The 25,272-nt window shown below is 44.3% G+C and overlaps 1 protein-coding gene across 1 annotated transcript; it reads left to right on the top strand.

Moving 5' to 3' along the window:
- Nucleotides 1-395: 395 nt before the first annotated feature.
- On the top strand, nucleotides 396-24,500 carry prrg2 (proline rich Gla (G-carboxyglutamic acid) 2). The gene is made up of 7 exons (XM_060849548.1): nucleotides 396-664; nucleotides 13,403-13,524; nucleotides 14,093-14,256; nucleotides 15,523-15,562; nucleotides 17,493-17,622; nucleotides 19,174-19,344; nucleotides 20,555-24,500. Exons 1-7 carry the CDS (start codon nucleotides 417-419, stop codon nucleotides 20,583-20,585), a joined length of 906 nt encoding a protein of 301 aa, XP_060705531.1. The 5' UTR covers nucleotides 396-416; the 3' UTR covers nucleotides 20,586-24,500.
- Nucleotides 24,501-25,272: the final 772 nt, after the last annotated feature.

The following is a 25,272-nucleotide window of genomic DNA, read 5'->3' as shown; positions in this document are numbered from 1 at the left end:
CTCCCCAAGATTCCTGATGAAGGGCTCCTGCCCGAAATGTCGATTCTCCTGCTCCTCGGATGCTGCCTGACCTGCTGTGCTTTTCCAGCACCACTCTCATCTTGACTCCCTCCCCCCCCAACTACCATCACCAAAAGTTCGGTATCGAGAGAGTGGCGAACGAAAAGATGAGAAATTAAATTGATTTAGTTTCCCCCCCTTTCTTTGTTTTCTAGGAATTGCTCGCAAGAGGTTTTTCCATCCCTCGAATCTCCAGGGCCTGTCCTGGGAAGGTGGCAAGGCAGAATCGTGTGGCGACTGTGGGGGGGAGGAGAAGGAGGAGGAGGAAAGGCGCTACATAAATGCACTGTGATCGCTGCTGCATTTCCTTGTTACCTGTCGCGAGCACGTGATGGGCGGCTGAGTTAACCCAGTCAATGATCAGCGCGTTTTTTTTTATTCTGTCTCTTTTTTTGGGGGGGAAGGTTGTTTTCCTCCCGTCTCCTGTTTACACCGATCTGAGCTGTGGGAGGAGGAAGAGGGAAGTTGGCGATTTGTGGAGAGGGCGAGCCGCTGCTGCCGAGGATCCGGGAGGTTTTAATTTCACTCCAATCAATTGGTCCTTTCCTCGCTCACCCGAAACTGGACCCAGAGAAGGTCAGGCGGGGATCGTGGGTTTCATGCTGTAAGTTACAACTCAACTCGCAACAGTTTTCGGTTCAAATGTGTCCTTTTATTTCCGTCGGGAGAGGGAACCGTCTCTCCCCTAAATCAGCGAAAAGAAAAAGATTAGTTTTTCCAAACACTTATTACTTTTTTAAACGTGAGCGAGCGTCAAACTCCGCTGTCAGACTCGGTTCTCCTGTTTATTCAGGTTTTTTTTCCCCCCTCACTTTAATTTTGTTCTTTTATTGTTTAACTCCCTCGTCCCCGGGAGGATTCCATTTCTGGATTCAGATACGAATCGGTATTTTAATTCTGTCGTAACCCGCGCTCCCACGCACAGGCAAAAGGTGGGACCTTTTTTTGGTGAGTCAGTTGTAAATAAAAGCCGAAAGTGGGAGATCAATGGGGTCTGGGAAAGGCCGGAGCTCTGTCCAGGCTGGTTTCCAGTGAGTTTGTGTTTAACCCCCTTTTACCCCTTCCACATGGATCCTCTCCGGAGTCCTGTTTTGCCACGGCCCCTCTGCACTGGCTAGTTTGTATTTCCCCATTCGGTTCTGGGGAGGGTGTTGGGAGGGAAGCTGTTTGGTTAAAAAGTGCAATTAAGGCGAGCACACTTGTTTTGTCCTTCCGTCCAGGGAAGCTACTTAAGTTGAGCCCATCAGGAAAAGTTCAGGGCATTCCTTTCAGGCCAGTTGGGTTGCCTTTTCAAGGTTCTGGCACGGACCCAGTGGGCTGAATGGCCTCTCTCTGGGAAGAGGCAAAGTTTTTTTTTAAAAAAAACAAAATGATCACTGGATGTGGGCTAGACAGCACTTAGTGCCCATCCCTAATTGCCCAGAAGGCAGCTAAGAGTCAGTGGTGTTGTTGTGGGATCCTGTGTAGGCCAGACCCAGGTGAGGAAGGACATATGCCATCACTAGAAGGTGTTAGCGACATAGAAGGGATGGTTACATGGTGAGATTCAAACCCATGTCCCCCAAACGTTAGCCTAATTACCCAGAACCTTAGTCGAGGGCATTTCCTACTGCATCAACACTCCCCAGTGAAGAGGCAATGGGGAAAGAGTCAGGGATTAACATACAGGCTTATGTATGGACAAAGCTGACATGTGTGAGTATATTGGCTGGCTGGAGCCTGGGATAGTGGGCTGAATGATGACCTTCTGTGCTGTCGGTGTGTTAATTCCATGTAAAATAGAACTATTTTTTTTCAACCATTGTCAGTAAGGACTTGTTGGGCTGAGTGGCCTGTTTCCATATTGTAGAGATTCCATAGATTATTTCAAGATATTCCTCCCTCCCTGGGATTTTAGTCCATTTGTCCATCACTTCTTGCAGGTAACAATTTGTTTTTGGAATTTGTTTGCAACAAGATAGAATTTACAGCTCCTTACTGTTCCTGAGATTTGAATTTAAAGGACTATTTCAGATTCCCCATTCTGTTCTCTGTGAGGCACCTCTGTGATATCACCTGTTGGATACTAAGCTGGCTACGCAGAAGGAGAGCTACACACTGTGCTGAAGCCAGGAGGCCATAGGAGCACGACCCCCTCCAGAGACCTGAGCACAAAGTGCAGGCTGACACCCCTTGGCAGGGGTGAGCTCTGAGGGAGTGCAGACCGGCCAGAGTTGCTACTTTTTGAATAGTGAGACCAGATGGAGACCACATCTGTCATTCTTGAGGGTGGTTGCGGAAGACACTATAGCACTGTTTTGAGAAGGAACAGGAGAACCCCAGGGTCTAAGCTGGTATTTATCCCTCGATTGACATCACAAAGTTAACTGGTTGTTATCACAGTGCTGCCTGTGAGATCTTGCTGTGCTCTGGCTAAAACCTTTTCTCCATTCCAACAGCACTTCATTGCATTGGGATACCCCCCATGTAGTGAGGGGTACTATACAAACGCAAGTCTTCTGATATTCATTTCAATTTTTAGATTTTGGAGGAGAAAGAGGTGCCTTGATTGGACAATATAAGATCCTGGGAGGTTTTGACAGGGTGGATGTGAAGGGGCTGATTCCTCCTCGGAGAGTCTGAAACCAGGGGTCATTGCTTACAAAAATAAGAGGTTCCCCCCTTTTAAAACAGATGTTCTCAAAAATGGAAAACTGCTTTCACAGCGTTTTGAGGAAGTGAGTGTGTTTTTACAAATACTTTGAGACATCTTGAGCAAACGGGTGAAAGGATATTTGGGGGGAGGGGGAGGTGGGAATGTGGAGTACATGTATTTGGAACAGCCTTAATCTCAGCAGAGAAAGCTTGAGGGGCAGAGTGGCCTACACCCATTCCTAATGTGTAGGTTCATGGATTCCAGCTGGGATCTCAGGACAGTGATTTGGAATGGAATCCTTTTCTGATCATTGCCCACCTGATTTCTCATTAATAGGGGTACTGAGGCCAATGCTAGCCCTCTGAACATGGGGCACCTGAGACCAGATCATTTAGTACAGCTAGCAATTAGGAAACATGACTCACATACTCCAGTTGGACTTGGCTTGGCCAACTGACTGAAATGTACAGAATTGCACAATTTGACTTTCCCACTTGTTCACCAGGCACATCTGCAGTTGGTTCAGACACCCAGAGGTTAAAGGGAGGGTGAAGTCCACCTGCACTGAATCATATTGGCCGAATCAAGACCGAAGGCAAACAATAGGCTCAGGTCAGGATAGGGAGTGGCGGGAAGGGCAGAAGTAGGGAGAAAGTAGGAGGACCAAAACAAAGTGGAAACAGAAACCCTGTCCATCCATATTGTGAATGTCTTCAGCCCAGCGAGGAATGCTCACAGCCATATGAAATATTTTATCACTGGCTCATTACAATTGTCAGTGACTATTTGTACTTTAGTTCATCTATGCGGATAAAACCTACAGTCAACCTCTTGCAAATCACTTTCATTTTAAACGATTCCAGAGTTGTCACTTCCACCACAGAATTCATTCTGTACTTTGACAATGCTGTGTCATATAAAATACTGCGTTCAGTCCTATGAAATATCTGGAACGTGTGCACAGTTTATTACAAGTTAATATCCAGATGCCAATTCTTGCTGTATTTTTAACCACCTTCACATCTGATGTACAGCGGAAGTCGATTATAAAACGTAGAACAATCCAGTAAAGGCCCTTTGCCCATCACGTCCAGGGCAAAATCAGAGGTCACATGACACCAGGTTATAGTCCAACAGATTTATTTGAAATCACCAACATTTGGAGCGCTGCTCCTTCATCACGTGAAGTCCATTTCACCTGACAAAGGAGAAGCACTCGGAAAGCTTGTGATTTCAAATAAACCTGCTGGTCTACAACCTGGTGTCATGTGACTTCAGACTTTGTCCATCCCAGTCCAACACCAGCCCCTCCGCATCACTTCTATGCAAATCATGATGCCATTCTAAACCAATCCTGTCAGCCAGTACATGGTCTGTATTCCTCTGTTCCCTGCCTATTTGTGTCTAAAAGCCACTTAAACATTGCTATTGTTATTTGCATCGACCATCTCCCTTGGCAACATGTTCCAGGCACCTACCATTTTCTGCCTTTTTAAAACAAAACTTGCCTCTCACAAGTCCTTTTAAACTCCTCTGATTATCCACCCTGTCTATGGCTACCATAATTTCATATATTTCTATCAGGTTGCCCCTCAGCCTCTGACACTCTAGCAAACTCAATTCAAGTTTTCTAATCTCTCCCCAAAGCTAATATACACCAATTGAGGCAATGGCATGGTAAACCTCCCCTTTACCCCCTCTGAAGCCCACTTCTTTCCGCTCCCCCCCCATTGTATAGCATGGATATTGGGATCCAAAAATTAGACTGCAATATACATGGGCCAGGTTATTTTCCTAAAAGTCTATTTATAACTAGGAAAATGAAGACAAATAAAGATTTGCCGATTTTGGGAGATATGAAACACCGTGTGCTGTAACTAAGTATGAACCTTGTTATAATGAAATTCCATTGATTTATTGCACTTATATAGCACCATTCACTACCTTCATTTACAACCAATAAAGCTGCCATTGGCAATCACTTGCTAATGAGTTTGATTGTCCACCTGGGAAATTCCAATAAAGTAGCTTTCAAACAAAAAACGAAATCCTGCTGGAAATCTGAAATAGCAACAAAGAAAATCTGAAAAGCTCGTCAGATCACACAGCTTTCTGAGGAGGGAAGGTTTCTGTTTGTCTCCACAGATACTGCCTGACTTCTCAGTTTTTCCAAATAACATTTAAAGTTACTGCTGTAATGTAGGGACATGCAGCAACTCATTTCTGATTAGCTTGCAAGCAATGAGATAATTATATAGATACCTGTTTGGTTTTAAGTTGATGTTGGTTTGAGGGATAAGTAATGGCCCTGAGACTAGTTAGGGCTTCACAGCTCCTCCATTGAAATAGTTCCTTGGGATCTTCTACAATGCACTGAAAGTTGCGATATAGACTTAACCAAAAGACGAATCATCCAATACTCCAGAATTGATTGTATTTTAAAAGTTGAGAATCTCCCATTTAACTCTGGAAATATGGATCTTTCTATATTTCAGGGGCCATCCTTTTCAAGGTAGATGAGAATTTTATTTCTCCCCTCAAGGGTGTTGACAGTTTGCAGCATTCTCTTCCCTAAAGGATCAGTGAAGGCTGGATCATTGAATATGTTCAAGTCTGAGCTGAACGGATTTTTTGACTGAGGGTTAACGGGACGGACAGGAAGGGGAGCTGAGGCCACAATCTGATCAGCCACTGACTTCTCAAATGGCAGAGGAGGTTAGAAGGACCTGAATGGTTGATTCTTAAATCTTATTTCTTGAGTTGTGTGCTCAAGTATGTGAAAGAGAAATTGAATCCACTGCTTTCTGGCTTCAGGAGTACAGCAATGTCCTCTCTAATCCGTTAAAACCTCATGCTTCCTTCGGTGGAAGATTAATATTGGAAATTTGTAATGTAGGGGCTAAATACGAGCCAGCTGAGGTGATGTTTTCATACTGTTTGGTAGAGTGGTTCTATCCACCTGACAAGCTAGGCAGAGTCTCCGTTTAGCATCTCGTCCAGAAAGACAGTGCCTCTGACCATAGAGCTCCCTTGGTGCTGCACTGAAGTGTCAAGGTGGGTTCTTCACTCAAAACTCTGCCCCGTTAGGCATGAAACCATAATCATAGAATCCCTACAGTGGAAACAGGCCTTTGAGTCCCACAAGTCCACACGGACACTCTGAAGAGATACCCATTCCCCTACCCAATATTTACCGCCTGTAAACTGCACCTAACCTATACATTCCTGAACATTGTGGGCAATTTATCACGGCCAGTTCACCTAATCTGCACCTCTTTGGACTGTGGGAGGAAACTGGAACAAACCCACGTAGACACAGGGAGAACATGCAAACTCCATACAGACAGCTGCCCAACGCTAGGATCGAAGCTGGGTCCCTAGCGCTGTGAGGCAGCAGTGCTAACCACTGAGCTACCGTGTTGCCGACTTAGGGTTCAATTGAGCCAAAAGACGAGAGTAATTTTTGTTGTGAGGCCGCACATGGCAGAATATTCACTATCGAAGGTTCAAGTATGAAGGACTATTCAGTCAAGGTTCCTGAGGCAGCTTGGAAAGTTTGGCTCTGAGATTCAATCAGAATTGGGGGCAAAAAGGTATTTTAAATTCACACCTGGATTCTGTTTTTTATTTTGTAAAAACGATCCAGCCTTTAAGAGGTATGAGGGTGTGAGATTGGAGGTTGGAAATAGTTGAGAGTTGTCAGCACTGCTGTTGGGTTGAATCTGATAGTTTACATTGAGGCAGGGGTGAAAGGTCAATGGGCTTAGCGCTGGACAACGACAACACACACGTCTCTATCAGAAAGTCGAGACTGGATCTGACACCAAGCACTCGAAGTGGGAATGTTTCAGCATCTGTTTGCTTGACACAGTTGCTTTTAAAATTAATTTATTCTCCATCTGTTATAAAATTATTCTAATTTTGTTGGTGTGAATCTTGCTGACAGTTGGGAGATGTCAATTAAGAGTTTGTCCGTGGTGATTGAAAGCTTGATAGTCGCTGCAGCCAACTGTTGGTTCATAAAGTTGTCTTCTTGTGGTTAGCCTCCCAGCCGGCTCTGTGTTTGGTTTGCGAATATCTGTCTGTTTGAACAGTGAGTGCTGACAACTGGACCTTCCAGAAAAACAGACGCCTGACCGCACAAGGTAGCTGAGTCAATGGGGATGCAGTCACTTCCCTGGGCGGCCCTAAGTGCAAGTTCAGCATAATTTGAATCACCTTTCTTTTAGCTGTTGACAGCTGCAACTAATTACATTTCTATAGCACCTTTTTTTTTGTGTGGCTGTGGAATGTTGCTTTGTTGTTGTTGTTGTTGCGCTATGGGGAACACTGGGCTTGGGCCCTTGTGTCCCTGTTACTGAATTGTGGGAATGCAATAAGAAAAAGGCAGAGATCCAACTGCACAAGCTTCCCATCCCAGGCACTAACACTTTTCTATCTGGAGATGAATCTTCAGCCCTCATTTCCACCAGTATTCTCTCGCGCTGTGCACTGTTTACTTACTCACTTGATACTTGCCTCCCTTCCATTCTGGCCTCTTTCCCTCCCCCACTTCCCACCCCCCGCAGTGTAACCTTTACTGTGAAAGATCCCACCAACATTCAGGAATGGGGAACGCAAAAATCATTGGCTGGTTCATTGTGGCAAACCCCATCTGTTGAACAGTGGGCTTTGAACTGATGAGAGTGGTCTTTGCCAAACAGGTTCAGGACAGAACAGGGTCCCTGTGCAACCAACATCCACCACTGAGACCTCTGTACAAACCCCTTCCACACTTGTGGAGAGGCACCTACAATGCTGCACCTTACCCAGAGTGTCCCTTCCTTAGACTCAGTAGTCGATTCATCAGTTTAAACTCAGCAAGTAAGGAAGTGATTGCTTGGGGTCAGGGATTTGCAGTCACTGGATAAATAACTATGCTGTACTGCAGGATCTGACTGTTTGCTGAGATAACCATTATCCAACGAGACTGTCACTACATGTAACCCAGATCACCAAATCTTGGCAAGCTGTTTAACTTTACACAATCTCTTACAAGTTGGTGTATGGGGACACTCCATGTAGTTTAGAATGTGACACACTGCAACAGGCCTGGTGTAGTATAAACTTGCTGTAACTTGCTTGGTAGACACAATGGAACTGAATTTGGGTAGTTGTTCTTGATTTTCAGGGCGTGTCCCCAAAGGGTGACTCAGTTTGTCGACAGGATTATCAATACTTGAAAGCTATGACGGGAAGGAAACCAGTTTTTTTTTAGTTTCACTTTCACATCTGTGGTCTCGGTTTTACGTTTAAGATATGACAAGTTATGTAATATAGTTCTCTTTGTTTTAATGAAAACATCCCCCTCTTACTGTGTGTGGAGACTTCCCATCACAATTAATCTGAACATAAATCTTCTCTTTGAAGTTTGGTTGATTAATGAATACCATTCCAATGAAGGAGATACAAACATGCAAAATAGGAGCCATCTGCATACTGCTCTGTAAGACCATCTGTGATCTGCCCCAGGCCTCCAGTCCTCTTTTGTGCCAGTTCCTTGTAGCCCTCAACTCCTATTTCAAATGTCTATTTAGTGCTTCCTTCAACCCTGTCAGTGATCTACCCTCCACAGCTCTCTGGGGTAGAGAATCCCATGCATTACCTACGCTCTGGGGGAGGAAATTCCTTTGCATCTCAGTTTTAAATGAGAGCCCCCTTATTCTGTAATTCTGCCCCTACTTTGAGATTTCCCCACTAGTGGAAACACCAAACATCTAATCTGCTGAGCACATTCCTTGACAGTGACCTTGTCATGTTGCTGTTTTTTGGGATCTTGCTCTGTAACTTGGCAGCCGTGTTTCCTACATTAATATGGTCACTCTTCCTTTATTCTAGTAAGGTCATGGGGAGTGCTGCTGCATAAAGAGACCTTGGCATGCAGGTTTATAGTTCCGTGAAAGTGGAGTCGCAGGTAGATAGGATAGTGAAGAAGGCATTTGGTATGCTTTCCTTTTATTGGTCAGAGCATTGATTATAGGAGTTGGGAAGTCTTGTTGTGGCTGTACAGGACATTGGTTAGGCCACTTTTGGAATATTATGTGCAATTCTGGTCTCCTTCCTATCTGAATGATATTGAAACTTGAAAGGGTTCAGAAAAGATTCACAAGGATGTTGTTGGGGTTGGAGGGTTTGAGCTATAGGGAGAGGCTGAATAGGCTGGGGCTGTTTTCCCTGGAGCATCGGAGGCTGAGGGGTGACCTTATAGAGGTTAATAAAATCATGAGGGGCATGGATAGCATAAAAAGGCAAGGTCTTTTTTCCCTCAGTACGGGACTCCAGAACTAGAGGGCATAGGTTTAGGGTGAGAGGGGAAAGATATAAAAGGGACATAAGGGGCAACTTTTTCACGCAGAGAGTTGTACATGTTTGGAATGAGTTGCCAGAGGAAGTGGTGGAGGCTGGTACAATTGCAACATTTAAAAGGCATCCGGATGGGTATATGAAAAGAAAGGGTTTGGAGGAATAAGGGCCAAGTGCTGGCAAATGGGACTAGATTAGGTTGGGATATCTCGTCAGCATGGATGAGTTGGACTGAAGGGTCTGTTTCTGCTGTACGTCTCTATGACTCTCCTTCCTGTGATGTGGGGATTGTCAGCGAGGTCAGCATTTTTTTTTAAACCCATCCTTAATTGTTTTGAATAGAGGTACTCACTGGGTCATTTCAGAGAGCAATTAAGAATCAGCCACATTGCTGCAGGCCTGGAGTCACATGTAGGCCAGACCTGATCAGGATAGTATATTTGCTTTCCTAAAAGAGATTCGTGAACCAGATGAGTTTTTTTTAAATCAATCAAGGATTGTCATTGTGGTCTTTTAATGTTTGCTTTCTACAATTGAGATGGTTGCCTTATGAGGAGAGATTGAGTAGACTGGGACAATACTCAATGGAATTTAGAAGAATGAGGGGGGATCTTATAGAAACACATAAAATTATGAAGGGAATAGATAAGATAGTAGCAAGACGGTTGTTGGCAGGTGGATCTAGAATGAGGGAACACAGCTTCAAAATAAGGGGGAGCAAAGGGTTGTGAATCTGTGGAATTCCCTGCCCAGTGAAGCAGTGGAGGCTACCTCATTGAATGTTTTTAAGGTGAAGATATGTTTTGAACAGTAGAGGAATTAAGGGTTATGGTGAACTGACAGGTAAGTGGAGCTAAGTCCACAAAAAGATCAGCCATGACCTTATTGAATGGCAGAGCAGGCTCGATGGGCCCAGATGGTTTACTCCTGCCCCTGGTTTAATGTTAGTATTGATGGAGTTGAAATCCCACCAGCTGCAGTTGTGATTTGAATCCATGTAACTAGGGAATAAGCCTGGGCCTCTGGGTTACCCGTACAGTGACATTGCCACTACACCCCCGTTACAATTCATTTTGGAACAGTGCACGGCTAATTAAGCTTCGCTATCCCACAGGCCATCTCTGGTGTGTAACTACCCAATTAAAGTATCAAGATGATCAGTTTGTCTGACTGACAGATATTCAGGACAAACATAATTTCACAAGGGTTTCATCATTAACATGAAAATAATAATTATAAACACTATTTTAACAAATACCACAAGAGAGATGATTAAATTACTATTATGTAGCTTAAACCAAGTCCCTTTGATCTCCTCACTCCTCCCTTGCGTTCCCCCCACCTGATCCCCAATAAGGTGGACAAAACAAATCATTTGTTTGTTTGATGCAGATGTGAGCAGGAAATGCAGACCAAGAAAACAATTTCTGTAGGTCACAAGTCCTGACTACAAAGATTAGATTCCCTACGGTGTGGAAACAGCTCCTTCGGCCCAACAAGTCCACACCGACCTCCTAAGAGTAACCCATCTAGCTTCCCTCTGACTAATGCACCTAACACTACGGGCAGTCTAGCATGGCCAATTCACCTAACCTGCACATCTTTGGATTGTGGGAGGAAACCGGAGCACCCGAAGGAAACGCACGCAGACACGGGGAGAATGTGCAAACTCCACACAGTCGCCCGATGCTAGAATCAAACCTGGGTCCCTGGTGCTTTGAAGTAGCAGTGCTAACCACTGAGCCACCGTGCCAACCCAGAGATGGAGAGCTATTTCTCATAGTTGTTTTGCATTTAGCAATAACGTTATGATTGTCAATTAATCGGATGGGTCTCATACAAGGAAGGTTCTTGACTTTCCTTTTGAGTCTGCAGTTCTTTTTTTATTTTGCCTGACAGAGATGCCCCGGACTGGACTGCATTGTGCTTGCAACTTTCTAACAAACTACAGCTGAACCAATCCAAAGACATCACCAGGCAACCTTTCCAAATTCAAAGAGCCCTGGTGCTGTAGTGTCTCACTGTACCTGCCTCCCTGCTCCAAAAAGTAACATTGGCATTGTTTAGATAAACTGTTCAGCACATGATCCCAGTGAATCTTGAAATCTGTGGGGAAAAAAAAACTCTCCTGGTACTTTCAAGGCTGCTATACAGATAAACTGTAAAATGCAAGTTTTTTAAAAAATGCCCAAAAGGGAAAATACGTGGTCACTTACCCCCTACCTCACACAAGACCACATTTCAAAAGTGCATCATTGCATCTAAAACACTTTTTCTTTACAATTTTCAAGATCACAGAAGCAGCTATAGAAATGTGATTTTTTTCCAACTTTTCACGTTTTGTTACATTATTCACAGTTTCTTCTACCTCTCTATCTCTGACATTTTGTCTTTAACTTTTAATGCCCTCAAAGGTGGTCCAGCAAGCCATTTATTTATTACTTTAAACCAAAGTAAAAAAAAGACAGGCACCGAGATAATGGGCTGAATGGCCTCCTTCTGTTTTTCAAATTCTAATGGCTTGGGAAAATAAAAGAGGGACTGAGTTATAATTAGCTTGACACCGCTCTCAGGCTCAAAAGCTGCTAGCTCAGGCTACTGATGATTGCTTGTCCTGAATTCACTGGAAATTAACAATTCTTCTTCATTGACTGGCCATTGCCTTTGACAGCACCTTCCAAACCCATGATCGCTCCCACCTGGAAGGTCAAGAGTGGCAGATGCATGGAAACACCACCATCTGCAATTTCCCCATAAGGTTCTCACAATCCTGACTTGGAAATATCTCGCTGTTCCTTTGGTGTCACTGTGTCAAAATCTTGGTGTACTCACCCGAACAGCATTGTGGGTGTACCTACGCCCCTACATGGACTGCAGTTATTAAAATAGGCAGCTCGCTACCGTGTTGTCCAGGGTAATTAGGGACAGAGAGAGGCCAGGGTAATTAGGGAGGTTAAACGCTTCTCATGAATTACTAAAAAGTTATTTCCAGGATTTTTATAGGAGCAACAACACAGTAAAACCATATGGCAATTTAACAAACTAAATTGAGTTATTTTAATTGTATAACATTGTTATTAAATATCTTTTAAAAATGATTATGGATAAGGCCTATTTGGCATAGAGTCATCCAGAGACCACAGGGATTGGGGGGAGCTTTCGGTGAAACCATACATAGAAAGCTCTGGTATTGAGTCAGAGATGTACAGCATGGAAACAGACCCTTCGATCCAACTTGTCCATGCCGACCAGATATCCCATCCCATCTAGTCCCACCTGCCAGAACCTGGCCCTTGCATTCTACCTTGACCATACACTGGAGTCTAGGAGGTTGGGTGAAGGACATCGGAGATCTGCGGGGTTTTTCACAACAAAAATGGTCTATTTCTTTCTTTCAATAGTTTATATTTATATAGCAACCCCTTTTTGTTTTGAACGTAAGTGGCTTGACGGTACACAACTTGCAAATTACTGAAAAAAGAGGTTGTTTGAAGGTTTTATTTGATTGCTTAACAAATCAATGCTGTCCAAGGCATTACCCTGGAGAGAACAACTGGGAACGATAGCCTGCCCACACTCCAGGGAATTTAAAATAAAAAATCTCATAGCTAGAACATACTCCTTTCATTTACAGAGAATGGCTCACCGTATCTGAATTTATGTCACTTCCAGCCAGTGCAAAAGAGCCATGTTGCCAATCCTTTCCCAATGTAGAAACACAAATTGTTGTGATTGATGGAAATGTTGATATTTTGCCCTGATGAGTACAAGGCAAACTGCATTTCCTCCTTTCCCTCTTTATTTAACCCCATCAATACGTGATATGTCAAAGCTTCATATGTCTCTCTCTTTTCAGTAATGAAACATTCAAATGTGCTTCATAAACTCTTTATATACAGAAGGTCACTCTGAGAAGAAACAGATTTTTAGATCAAATGACCAAAAGATGGTCAAAGGAGGAGGGAGGTGTTGCGAGAGTGTTTGAGTTAAGAGACCAGATAACTTTTTGGGGAGGGGCATGGTGTTGGCCACCAATAGTAGAGCAATAAAGTTTGAGGATGTACAAGAAGTCACATTGAGTTAAGCACTGATTATCTCAGTTGTGGGACTAGAGGAGATTGGAGATCAGGAGGGGTCTGTGCTATGGAGGGATTTGAAAACAAGGGTAACAAGCAAATCGAGATGTTACTTAACCAGGAACCAGGATCCAGTAGCCAGGGCAGGGGATGAAACTTGTTGTGGCATAGATAGTCGAGTTTTGGATGGCCTGGTGACGTGATCAAATCTAGAGCCTTTGAATGACTGACCCAAACTTTCTCTCCGTAGTGGTAACCAGTGTACCTTCTGTCATTTTGTTGGAACTAGGGGCTCCTCCAGAATGGTTACCAGTCAGTTATTATATGTGGTCCTTCTAATCTCCACTCTCTCCGAGACTCCTTTGATCGATGCACGGACACTGCCGCAACAAGGAGACATTCAGGATGAAGGTATGTCCACTTTCTATGTCCTTTCCCTTTCTGTACCTGTTCCATAAATAAATCCTTCTAAAATAAGAAAACCGTTTTGCTGTACATTGACACAGGGCATTATGTAAGAAGATTGAGAGGGTAGATGTGATGAAGATGTTTCCAATTGCACAACCCAGTGCCATAAAGATAACACGGTCATTAATAAATCCAAAAGGGGATTGCAGAGGAAGCTCTTTATTCAGAGTGTGGTAGAATGTGGAATTCGCTCACACAAGGAGTGGTTAACGTGAATAGAACAGATACTTTTAATGGTGACTGGATAAACAAGACAGAAATTGGAAGTTATATTGATGGGGTTAAATAAAGAGGGATAGGAGGAAGCTCTTGTGGAGAATAGACACTGCTATGAAGCAATTAGGCATGTTTTTGTGCTTTGAATTAAGTGTAAGTTTTCAAATCTCATGGCCAAAGCTTTCTATGACTTGAATCTCAATTCCATTAGAATGAGTCTTTATGAACATTTCATATTAAGGGTTTAAAATTCATATGTATTTATATATTTTTTCTCTCCTCCAATTGCATCCAGTGTTCCTCGAGGAAAGCCAAGCAACTGGCTTCTTGCGTCGGAAGCTGATGTACAATAGCTGGGATTTTGAACTCATCACCCCTGGAAATCTGCAGCGAGAATGCTATGAAGAAATCTGCAATTATGAGGAAGCTCACGAAATCTTTGAGGATGACGCGAAGACAGTGGGTATCATTTGAGAGCTGAGGGACTAGAGGCTCTTTGCTTTGAAGGGCCTGAGGTTGGTGACCTTTCCGAATGAATGGCCTTTAAGACAATGGGCCCTAATTGTTGCCCTGGCATGGCATTTTGTGGTTTCAGTTCTGTAATGGCCTAATCTGTCAACGTGTCACAACTGCCAGCTGATCCAACATCAAAGGATCTTTTTTCATGGACTTAATCATGGCCCTTCCTTGCCACATATTGTAAAGTAGATTTGGTGCGAAGGGGATGGTTTGGATGATGTGCAGGCACCACACTCTCCTTCACTCCACCCTAGAGCTGTTAAATGAGGCTGCGTAATGGACTGGAAAATCAGATTCAGGATCCAGACGACTGATAGCACGGCCTCATCCAGTCAGGGACCAGGATGGGTAGCTGGTCAAGGCATCAGAGTTGGAGGAATTTGGGGGTGGGAGGGGGGGATTCTTGTCTGCTGGGTTGGAATTGTAACTCCAGTCCCAAAGGTGAAAGAGCAATGCCTTTAACAACAGGGCCTTGCAACATTAAAGACTTGTACCATCACGGCTACGATGTTACCATGCATTCTCTGTCAGATCTGAAATGATTCTGCCTTTTTAACACTTCAGGACGTCCTAAAGTGCTGTATAGCTGCTTAAGTTCTTTTTGAAGTGTAGTCACTGTTATGATTAGATTAGATTCCCTACAGTGTGGAAACAGGCCCTTCAGCCCAACCAGTCCACACTGACCCTCTGAAGAGTAACCCACCCAGATCCATTTCCCTCTGACTAATACACCTAACACTGTGGACAATTTAGCATGGCCAATTCACCTGACCTGACCACATTTTTTTTGGACTGTGGGAGGAAACTGGAGAACTCGGAGGAAACCCACACAGACACGGGGAGAATGTGCAAACTGCACACAGACAGTCGCCTCACTGCTGCCTCACAGCACCTGGGACCCTGGTGAGGCTGTGAGGCAGCAGTGCTAACCACTGAGCCACCGTGCTGATGTCGAAATTGTGGTACTGTATTTGCACACAGCAAGCTCCCACATTGGGATATGAATAGTTCATATTTTAGTGTGGGTGATAATTGAGGAATACATTTCATCTGGGACACTAGGATGAACCCCTTGTTCCCTCTAACCACCACTGCTCCACCGCCAACTCCTCTTTGAACTGTGGATGTGGGAATTTTTTTAATATCCATCTGAGACATGGTTTGACATCACGTTATTTTGTTATTCAAGTTTATTTTGTTTTTCAGCAAGCGTTTTGGGAGAAGTATGTGAAAGGTATGAAACCAGGTAAGCAACAGCGAGCTTCATTGTAACTGACTAACTATATCAGATTAGCACATGATCTATGCCAATTGGTGAACTTTAGCGAATGGAGAGTTGGGGTGTGGCTGAAGCCACTCTTTAGGGAGCGTCTCAAAGCCTTTGAGAGGACAGAAGAGACTTGTTGGGATTGGAACAGGAGGAACTGGAGAAGACAGTGCTGTGCTGCTTGGGTAGAGTAAGAGCAGGGATAGTGGAGGTGTTCAAGATTTTGAATAGCTTTTATGGGGTACTTGAGAAATTGGTTTCACTGGCTGGTGGGTCAGTATCCAGAGGGCAAAGATTTAGAAGTAATTGTCAAAAGAAATCGAAGCAACGCACGCAAAACATTTGTTATGAAGCTGAGAGGAGATCCTAATTGAATTATTCAAAATCATGAGTGTTCTGGACAGAGTACATTGGGAGAAAATGTTCCTATTCCTGAAAGGATTAAGAACAAGAGGGCGTTGATTTAATGGAATTTGTAAAAGAAGCCAAAGTGATGTGAGGAAAATCTTTTCCTCTCACGAGGCAAGTCTGGAACACTCTGTCAGAGAGTGTGGAGGCAGATTCAGTCAAAGCATTTGAAAGAGACTTTGATGGTTATTTGAAAAGGAACAGTTTGCAGGATGCTATGGAGTAGCACTAAGTAGTGATCATTTGGACAGCAGACGTATTCACGATGGGCTGAATGGCCCCCTGCATTGTAATGCATCTCATCTGGAGTGTGCTCAGCTCAGGACATTCAAGGTATACTTGTGATCACTATGCACTTTGGTAATGTGGTAAAAGATGGGGGGGGGGGGGCTTCTGTTTTCTTTGAACCTTCATCAGAAATGGTTGAGTTACGTCCAGCCAGGAAGGCAGACGGGACAGAGGAAAGGCAGCACCTTTGACTGTGCAGCACTCCCTCAGTACCTTACAGGGAGTGAGATAACTTTATGCTGTGCTGTCTGGAGTAAGACTTGAACCCACAACCTTGGGGCGAAATTGCTACCCCCAAAGCAGGAAATGGGTTCACCTTTTTTCTCATTAATTTAGCCAAGCAGCCAAGCCCTCCTGATCTTCAAAGTGTCCCTGAAATGGTTCAACTTGGATTTATAGATTATTTTTAAACAAACTATTCTGGGGCAGGTCAGATTTGAACTTCTGGCCCAGAGATAGGGCACTACCACTGCATTACGTTAGCTTCAGTGTGGAGCTGAGTGTTTGTAATTAGCAGGAGTTGTTGTGTAATTGTATTTGTTGCTCATCTTGAATTGCCCTTGAACTGAATAGGTTATTTTGAGTCAACCCCATTGCATTAGAGTCACACATAGGCCAAATGCAGTAAAGACAGCAGATTTCCTTCTCTCTTAAAACAAAAATTAGTGAACCAGATGGGTTTTTTTTTCAACAACAACTAATAATAATTTCATGGTCAGCATTGATTAGCTTTCAATTCCAGATTTTACATATTGGATTCTGATAGCCATTCCAGTGGGATATGAACCCATGTATTCAGAATATGTTCCCGACGACCAGTCAACCCAGAACAAAAGGTCACAATTTAAGAATTTGGGGTCGGCCATTAGGACTGAGATGAGGAGGAATATCTTTAGCCAGAGAGTGTGAGCCAGTGGAATCCTCTGCTTCAGAAAGCAGTTGAGGCCAAAACATTGAAGGTTTTCAAGAAGGAGAGAGTTATAGTTCTTAGTTCTTTTAAAGGTGTCAAATGGTATCTGGACAAAGTGGGAACAGGGGACTGAGTTGATTGATCAGCTATGATCATGTTGAATAGTGGAGCAGGCTTGAAGGGCCGAATTTATCTATTAACTGGGACTCTGGAACTCTAGCCCAGTGACATTACCATGACTCCATTCTGTCTCTCTTTTCCACCACCGATGTCCAGACTGAATCTTCGTTGTTTGTTCCTCAGATGGCCCCACTGCTCACAGGTTTGACGTCGCTGGGCTGGTAGCAGGACTGATTGGTGGATTTGTTCTCCTCATCCTCATTGGGCTGCTCGTCATCTACTTTTGCAAACAAAGGGGGAAGAGAGCTGACAGGTCAGTCCCGGAGTTTAAACAGAGTCCATCTACTTCTGACTTAAAAAGTATTCTGCTTCCACCATCCTTTCTTGGAAAAAGTGTTCTAAAGACTCATAGCACATGCCTCATCTCCATTTGAAATGGGTGACCCCTGGTTTTATAAATAGCTCCCACCCCAGTTCCGTGTCCTCCCATAAGGGGAAGCTCTACTCTGTATTCACTCTGTCAAGAGCCTTCGGGATCTTGTGTGGTAAAGCTGTGTGTGTCTATGTGTGAATTTTGCCAAATGGACGGAGACTGTTCAGCCCATGGTGGCTGTGTTGGCACTCTTTTGAAAATTGTATCCAATCTGTTCCCACACTCTTTGCTTTACTCACACTGCCTTGCAGACGTTTTCTGATTCCTTTTTGAAAGTTACTGTTGGATCTGTCCAGATCCCATGGAAGACTAAAGAACACACCCGAAACATGTTGCTCGCCTTCTCCCTATTGGTTATGGACCTTGCTTTCCTTGTCCTTGAGGAATAGGCCACAGATTGATGGAACCAAGTTGTGGTAAACAGCTGGGGTTCAATAGTCCCAAATCGCTGGGCCCACATCTCCAGAAGGACACGGGCACAGAGCACATCGGAATCTGGACAACTCGGCACAGAGTCCGCACTCTGTAATGGTCCACCCAACAGCACCACAGACCACAACACACAAATGGTAGCGTTTCCAGAAGATGTCTCACTGTCCTCTTCAAGGGTAGCCAGATGGTGAGCAATGAATGCCAGCCTTGTTTACATCCCAAAAATTAGAAGGGACAATTTAAAAAGAGAAATGCGAGAGACTGCAGAAGCTGTGATTGCTTTCCTTCCTGTAGAGAAGTCCAGGAAGAGATTTAATCGAGTGGTTCCGATGGACCAGTTTCCTCCAGTAGAATGATCAATAACAAGAGGACCCGGATTTAAGATCAAGAACTTGACAAGAGAGGAATTTTACAGTGTTATTGTGATTTGGAAACTATTGCCTGCAAGGGCAAGGAAAGCAGATTTCATAATAACTTCCCTAAAGGACATTAATGAACCAGATGAGTTTTTTAAAAAATTATATTCGTTGTCACCATTACTGAATGGAGTTTCCTGTTCAGGTTTACTAATTGAATTTTATTTTGTGGTGGGTGTTGAACCTATTGTCCCCAAGGGCACGGGTCAGGCCTTGTAGTTGGATGTCACAGTGAGTCGGGCAGCCTCCGTGGAGAGAGAGCAAACTAATGTTTTGAGTCTAGATAACTCTTCATCATCTAGCAGCCCTTGTGATAGAATGCAGAAAAGTCCATTGCAATACGGAACTAGAGAGCTGTGAATCCCACCACAGATGAACAGTCTGCTGTCACCCATTTGGAGGCAGAGTGGCTGCTCTTGTTAACTTGCCTGATGTCTTTGTACTCCTACCACCCAGGCCTCTTTTTCAGGAGAGAAAATTGTGGCATGGTGTGAGTTTGCAGGTGGGGGGAGCGAGAGTCTCCATGGACGTGCAACGGTTTCTCTTCCATCCTGGTTTCTAAACGTGTTTAATTTTCTTCCAGACCACCCGAGTATCGCGGGCGAACCTCCAACCCAGCCAACCAATCGGCTGCTGAGCCAAGTGAAGAGCTGCCCTTGACCAATCTGGAGACGAATGCCCCTGGGCTTCCCTCGTATGAGGAGGCATTGACGAAATCAGGACATTATGATGCCCCTCCCCCACCATACGCAGGGTCTGTATATTTACTCTTTGTTTTCTAGTTCTAAAACGTCTCACTTTGCATGAAAATTTTGTTTTGTCCCAAAGTCAAAGAGGCAAATTCCCAGAACAAACTGCTCAGTGCTAGTGGGGAGTTAAAAATTTGCCCCAAACTCATTTACTTGATTTTCTCAGTCCTTTTTTTTCCTTTAGGTTATTGTGGGGAGCTGGGTTATTTATTCATTCCCACTAATGCTGATACAAACACATTTTCTGTCACTACTATCAGTATTGTAGTGACTCCTTTATTTGAGTTTCAGTCCTTGGCTCAGTTGGTGGAACTCTAAGCGGCAAGCTTCCTGGTTCAAATCCACTCTGAGGCTTGAGCACAAAGGTGAAGTCTGACCTAATCCAATGGGAGTGCTGCACTGTCAGAGTGCCGTGCTTTGGTGAAACACAACACTAATTTTGAAGCTGGAGTGTACCCTGCTGCACGCCAATTGATCTATCTCCACCAACGTGGTGCTGGGCCGAATGGCCGCCTCCTCTTGGAATCCCCTCATTGAGGAAAGAGGCTATTTAGTCCGCACCAACCCTCTAAACAGCATCCCACTCGGACCCAACCCCAACCCTATCCCTGGAACCCTGCGTACTTTGGGCAGTTTATTATGGCCTATACCACCAAACCTGCATATCTTTGGATTGTGGGAGAAAACCCGGGCAGTCACAGGGAGAATATGCAAACTCCATACAGTCATCTGAAGGTTGAATTGAACCTGGGTCCCTGGTGCTGTGAGGCAGCAGAGCTAACCATTGAGCCACCGTGCTGCCCGCTTCCACATCATGTACTCCCGTGATCAGGTTACCTAGCTACTGCCTCGTGACTGTTGGTAGGTTCATGCTGAGCGCACATTGGCTGCCACATTGCCACAATACAATAGCACGCTTTGTCAGCTGTAAAATGTTCCGAGGTGGCTGGTGGTTATGAAAAGTGCTATATAAATGCAAATCTTGTGTAACTTTAGTTTTTTCAAATTTAGGATCAGGACCTATGGGAGTGCCCCATTATATCATAAAAGCTCCCTGATGGGAGGCATTCCTTGTAGGATGTCAATATTTGTCAGGATGGATTTCAGGAGTGTGCCGACTCTCCCTGGCTGCAGGGAGACAAAGAATGAGTGTACAAGAAGCGAAGGTGTCCACCTATTAATCTGTCTGCTCTCGTTCTTTCTCTCTCTGTGCAGTGGAGCTACACGTGAGCAGCAACCAAGCTGAAACTCAGCACCTTTGCAGTTTGAATCTGTGAGTCAAGTTTTGAGACATGGAGAAGGGAAGGAACGAGCTGCTGGACAGTATTTTGAGGATCATCATAATCATAAATGAAGATCATGATTTTACCAAACGAAATCTCCCCCCCCCACTCGGGCACCTGGCATCACATTCCTCCAACTAATCTTCTTGAGCCAACAAGTCGATCGGTTTCTTCAGGCGCCTTTTAAGTTGTAGCTCGTCTCTTCTCTTTCTTTTAAAACTTTGTAAATAATTTGTTGCTCCAGAACTGAACACTGGACTTTGCAAGTGCTGTTGAAATATTTCTCTGGGTAACCCATGGCTGGGTCTGAGGTGCCGTTCAGATGGAAGCACGGCTGGAGGTCTGATTTGCTTCGACTTCACTTGAAATTGCATCCCTTGGAGTCTCCTTTCAATCTGAGTAGCAGGACAGCAGCTGCAATTGGACTCGGTACCTCTGACCTCTTCTCTCTCTTTTTACTTCCCTCCACCACCTCCTCCCAGCCCATTATTGGGAGAGGGTGTGGATGCGCAATGGAATCGGGCACTATTTTCAATCCTGATTGCTAACCAGTGATTTGCGTTGCCAGGTTTTGAGTGTGCTGGGGAAATAGTGTTTGAAGGCAAAGCCCCATTTCAGGTGGCATTGTGTGAACGAGCAATTTGCCTTTAGGGACCAAGGGTTTTACCCTCTGCCCTCATCCTCTGGAGGGAGCATCACCTTAGGGAACCAAGGGGCAGAATGTGAGTAACAAGGGACTTTTTTTTTTCTCTCTCCCTATTTTGTAACCAAGAACAGGATTTCTCTTTGGACTGTCCAATTCCTCTGACAACTGAATGGTTTACTTGACTCCAGACTTCAGTTTCCTATGCCTCACCTGTTTCCAAAAGTCTGGAGGGAAATGCCAGTTAATCCTGATGAAGCCCTCCTCCTGATAATGATGTTGACCTTGACCCCGATCTATTGCGCCTCTTGCTGAAAAGAGAAGCAAAATAAAACAAACCATAAACGTTTACTGTTTGAAGCAATTCTGCATTTGGGTAGCAATTACTAAGCAGTCCCAAGTGTGCTAATGGCTGCACTAACCACCAATTTAAGGTCATCCATCAAGCTCATATGTAGCTTATTCACATTTGATAGCTGGAACATGCCTTCACTTGCATGTTCTCTGTAAAGAAAGGAAATTGTCCAAGACTTCCATCATTTTGTTTTGAATTTCCTGGGAGTATGGGAAGCCTGTTGCTTTCTCCATGGCAAGGCTTCACCCAACGAGAGTTGATTTGCCAATCAGCCGGCACTATTTTCTCCTGCAGTGTAAATTGTTGTGATCATGCCAAATTTGGCGTTCTTGCATTTGTCCTGATAAGCACAAGATGACAAGTTTGAACAACATGTCTGCCTTTTTAGCAGAATTTAACTTTTGTCCTACAGTGAGTAACCACTGTGACAAAGTGCTTTTCTGTATGTCCCAGGCAGTAGTGTATTAAGCTCAGAGTTGCTGCAGCCACATGTGCTTATTACCTACACGTTGTAGCCCAGAGTTACAGATAGTGATAGTGGAGGCTCCAGTATTCTTTTCATCAAACAACTAACCCAGAAATCTCTCCTGCCATTGCCACTTGCCTTTGGCAGTTTTTGAAAGGATTTACAGATTGATACTTAATCTGTTTGGTCACATTATGAACACACCTTCCTTGATTGTTGATCCTGGACTGAGACTTGAACCTGGAGCTTCTGAGTTAACAGGCAGAGGTGCAACCCACTGCACTACCAGTTGTCCTCTGCAGAAGCCTACTCTGGCTCCTATTTGGTACTTACGTTCCCTCACAGACTGTAAAAGCTCCCTTTGTATTATTAGCAAGAGAGGTTGGGAAGTCTCTCTGGTGTCCTGGCCAATATTTGTCCCTCTACTAAGATCAACACAGACAAAAACACGAGACGATCTGGCCATTTATCATACTGCTGTTTTGGGAGCTTGCTGTGCGCAAGTTGGCTGTTTGCTTTCACTACATCACAGCAACTACACCTCAAAAACGGTCAGTAAGATCCGAGGCCCACTTTCTCTCCTGTCTGTCCATCTTCACAGCCTGACCGTCAACATAGGCCTGTGAACACCCCACTGTCCTCAAACAAACCATGTACAGCTTTAACCTGAGCTCAGGAGCCACTGGCTTGCCTTTCCTGACCACTCCCCTTAGATACTAATAGCAAGACAGGTGGTGTGTAGGGGGTAGAATTGGGAATGTGTATTAGGTCAGGTTGATGCAGGTCACCAGAGAAATATGACCATTTTTTGCACCTCAGCTGAGTACAGACCATTTGCCCACTTTAGCCTTCCTACCATAGGTTTGAGTTGGCACTATGCTGCACCATGCTGACCTTTGCTTTGACCTGAACATGAATGCCATCCCTATGGAGTTCCACAATACTGGTTTGGGAAGGGAGGGGTCAGGAACAGTGCAGGGGTGGGTAGTGGGTACTGAACTCTGAGACAGTGCGGCACTAGGACTAAGTGGAGACTTTCTGTCTGCACCTGAGCCCTTCCTTCCAAGGGACATGCTGTCACAATGATGTCACCTTAGGATGGGGATTAGTTTTTGGAGGAGGGGCAGTCACATACCTTTATTGTCAAATGGTAAGGATGAAAGGAGAGAGAATGGACCTCCATCTGATATGAGAATGACCAGTGATTTCACTGCATTTGAAACAATTTTTCTTTGTATTGACACTGCCAATAGGAACTAGACTTATAAACTCTCCTCATAGATACAATGTAGTGATACCCATCAAGAAAACAAAAATGAGTGGGCCCTCTATTTAAGGTTAGGTGAGTGTCAATGACTGAGCTGGGGATGGGGAGCAGAATATGACCCTGTGAGATGCTACATGTACCACAGGTCTCTGTTTAGACTCATGGCCCTCAAGTAAAGCCTGAACCAGGGCCTTCTTGGGTGAGGACAGCCTGGATCTGTGAAGATGTCGCCAAGCAGAAGTTAAATGATTGTAGGGTTGCCAAAACCCATCAGCAGCCTTAAGCCAGACAATGGTGGAGGGAACAAAAAAGTCTTCCCTCCAAATTTGGGAAGCACATACTTGTGGATGTGAAGGTAGAATGTGGGATAGGCTGGTGTTACTGACTGTAATTAGGCCTACATTGGACCTTTGGCTAAAGAGTAAAATATTATTTCTCCCCCTGCCATTGCCAAAAATCTTAATGATAAGTGTTCAGTGAATATGGAAAATTATTTATTTCTGCTCAGAGGGGAAAAAAGGGGTAAAGAGGGTAGGTGGTGGCAGGAGAAAAGGCTAACTTTTGCGGTGTTGACAACCTCTGACCCTCATATACATGCGTTGATCACGGAGCAAGCCCACCCAGTTTTAATGAAATCTGTCACTGCAAACAAAATGCAAATTGGTTCAAGAATGTTAGACTCTTAAAGAGAATAACCTGAATGTTTACAGAAAACAAGTGATTAACACTTTTCTGGACTAACCCCCACCTCAACACAGCCCGTCTTGGAATTAATCCCAGAAATGGGAACTGTTGTCAGGGAAAAAACAGTCATTCCTGTATCCAACCTAATAAATTACGAATGGGGGTGGGGATGAAATGGTATGATTTCTGAACCTAAATTGTGGAAGGACTGGGCCTTGGTATTCATGTTTGGGTTTCCATGGTAACCAGGCCTTGACTTAATAACAGCACCTTGCCCATGCTAATTGATTTAATAAAGGAAGGTACAGGGAGGGTTCTGAGGACTTGGGACTAAGTGACAAAATTGCACCAGAGTGCACAATTTTTCAGAAATATTCCCAAAATAAGGTGAGGGAGGTGGGATTGAGGATGATTATTGCTTGTTATGTAATCTTTAGAGTAAAAGGAGTTTTTTTTTCCCCAAGCAGTAGTTCTCATTCCTGCCTACAGAGGGTGGGTTTAATTCTGATGTGGGGTTTGAGGGGGGAGGTCTCACTACAGCTTATCAAAACTTTAGTAAATCCTGTAAGTTATTTGTAAGACTGCGCACTGTACTAATGTCCTCAATTTTAGCAGAGCAGTGTGTGTTTCGGTATTGTCCTCTTGGCTTGCTTCATTGGGTAGTAGGGAAAAGGCGACACTTTGTTATAACAGACTGACTTCCTTTTCTTTGAATTGGGTGAATAATTTCCAAAGTGGATCACACTCATGTCACATTTTTGTCTCAAACTCTGCCCTCTTGCTGAAGGTTCAGTGACCCATGTTGTACTTGATTCCTATTTCAGCCTCCTTTCAGGGCACTGCGAGTCTACCAGCTCATGTGGAGCACCAGGTAAAACTTTTGGCTCATTTTTAAACAAAATATTAATAAAAACAATGCCATTCTGAGTTCAGCTTCCAGAATGTGAAGGGTAGACAAGAGACAATAGGTGCAGGAGTAGGCCATTCTACCCTTTTGAGCCTGAACCACCATTCAATATGATCATGGCTGATCATCCTTAATCAGTGTCTGGATTAGTGGTGCTGGAAGAGCACAGCAGTTCAGGCAGCATCCAAGGACCAGGGAAATCAATGTTTTGGGCAAAAGCCCTTCATCAGGAATAAAGGCAGAGAGCCTGAAGTGTGGAGAGATAAGCTAGAGGAGGGTGGGGGTGGGGAGAAAGTAGCATAGAGTACAATAGGTGAGGGGGGGGGGG

Source organism: Hemiscyllium ocellatum, chromosome 33 (assembly GCF_020745735.1).
Source record: "Hemiscyllium ocellatum isolate sHemOce1 chromosome 33, sHemOce1.pat.X.cur, whole genome shotgun sequence".
NCBI classification, from domain to species: domain Eukaryota; kingdom Metazoa; phylum Chordata; class Chondrichthyes; order Orectolobiformes; family Hemiscylliidae; genus Hemiscyllium; species Hemiscyllium ocellatum.
This window is presented reverse-complemented; position numbering and strand designations above follow the sequence as displayed.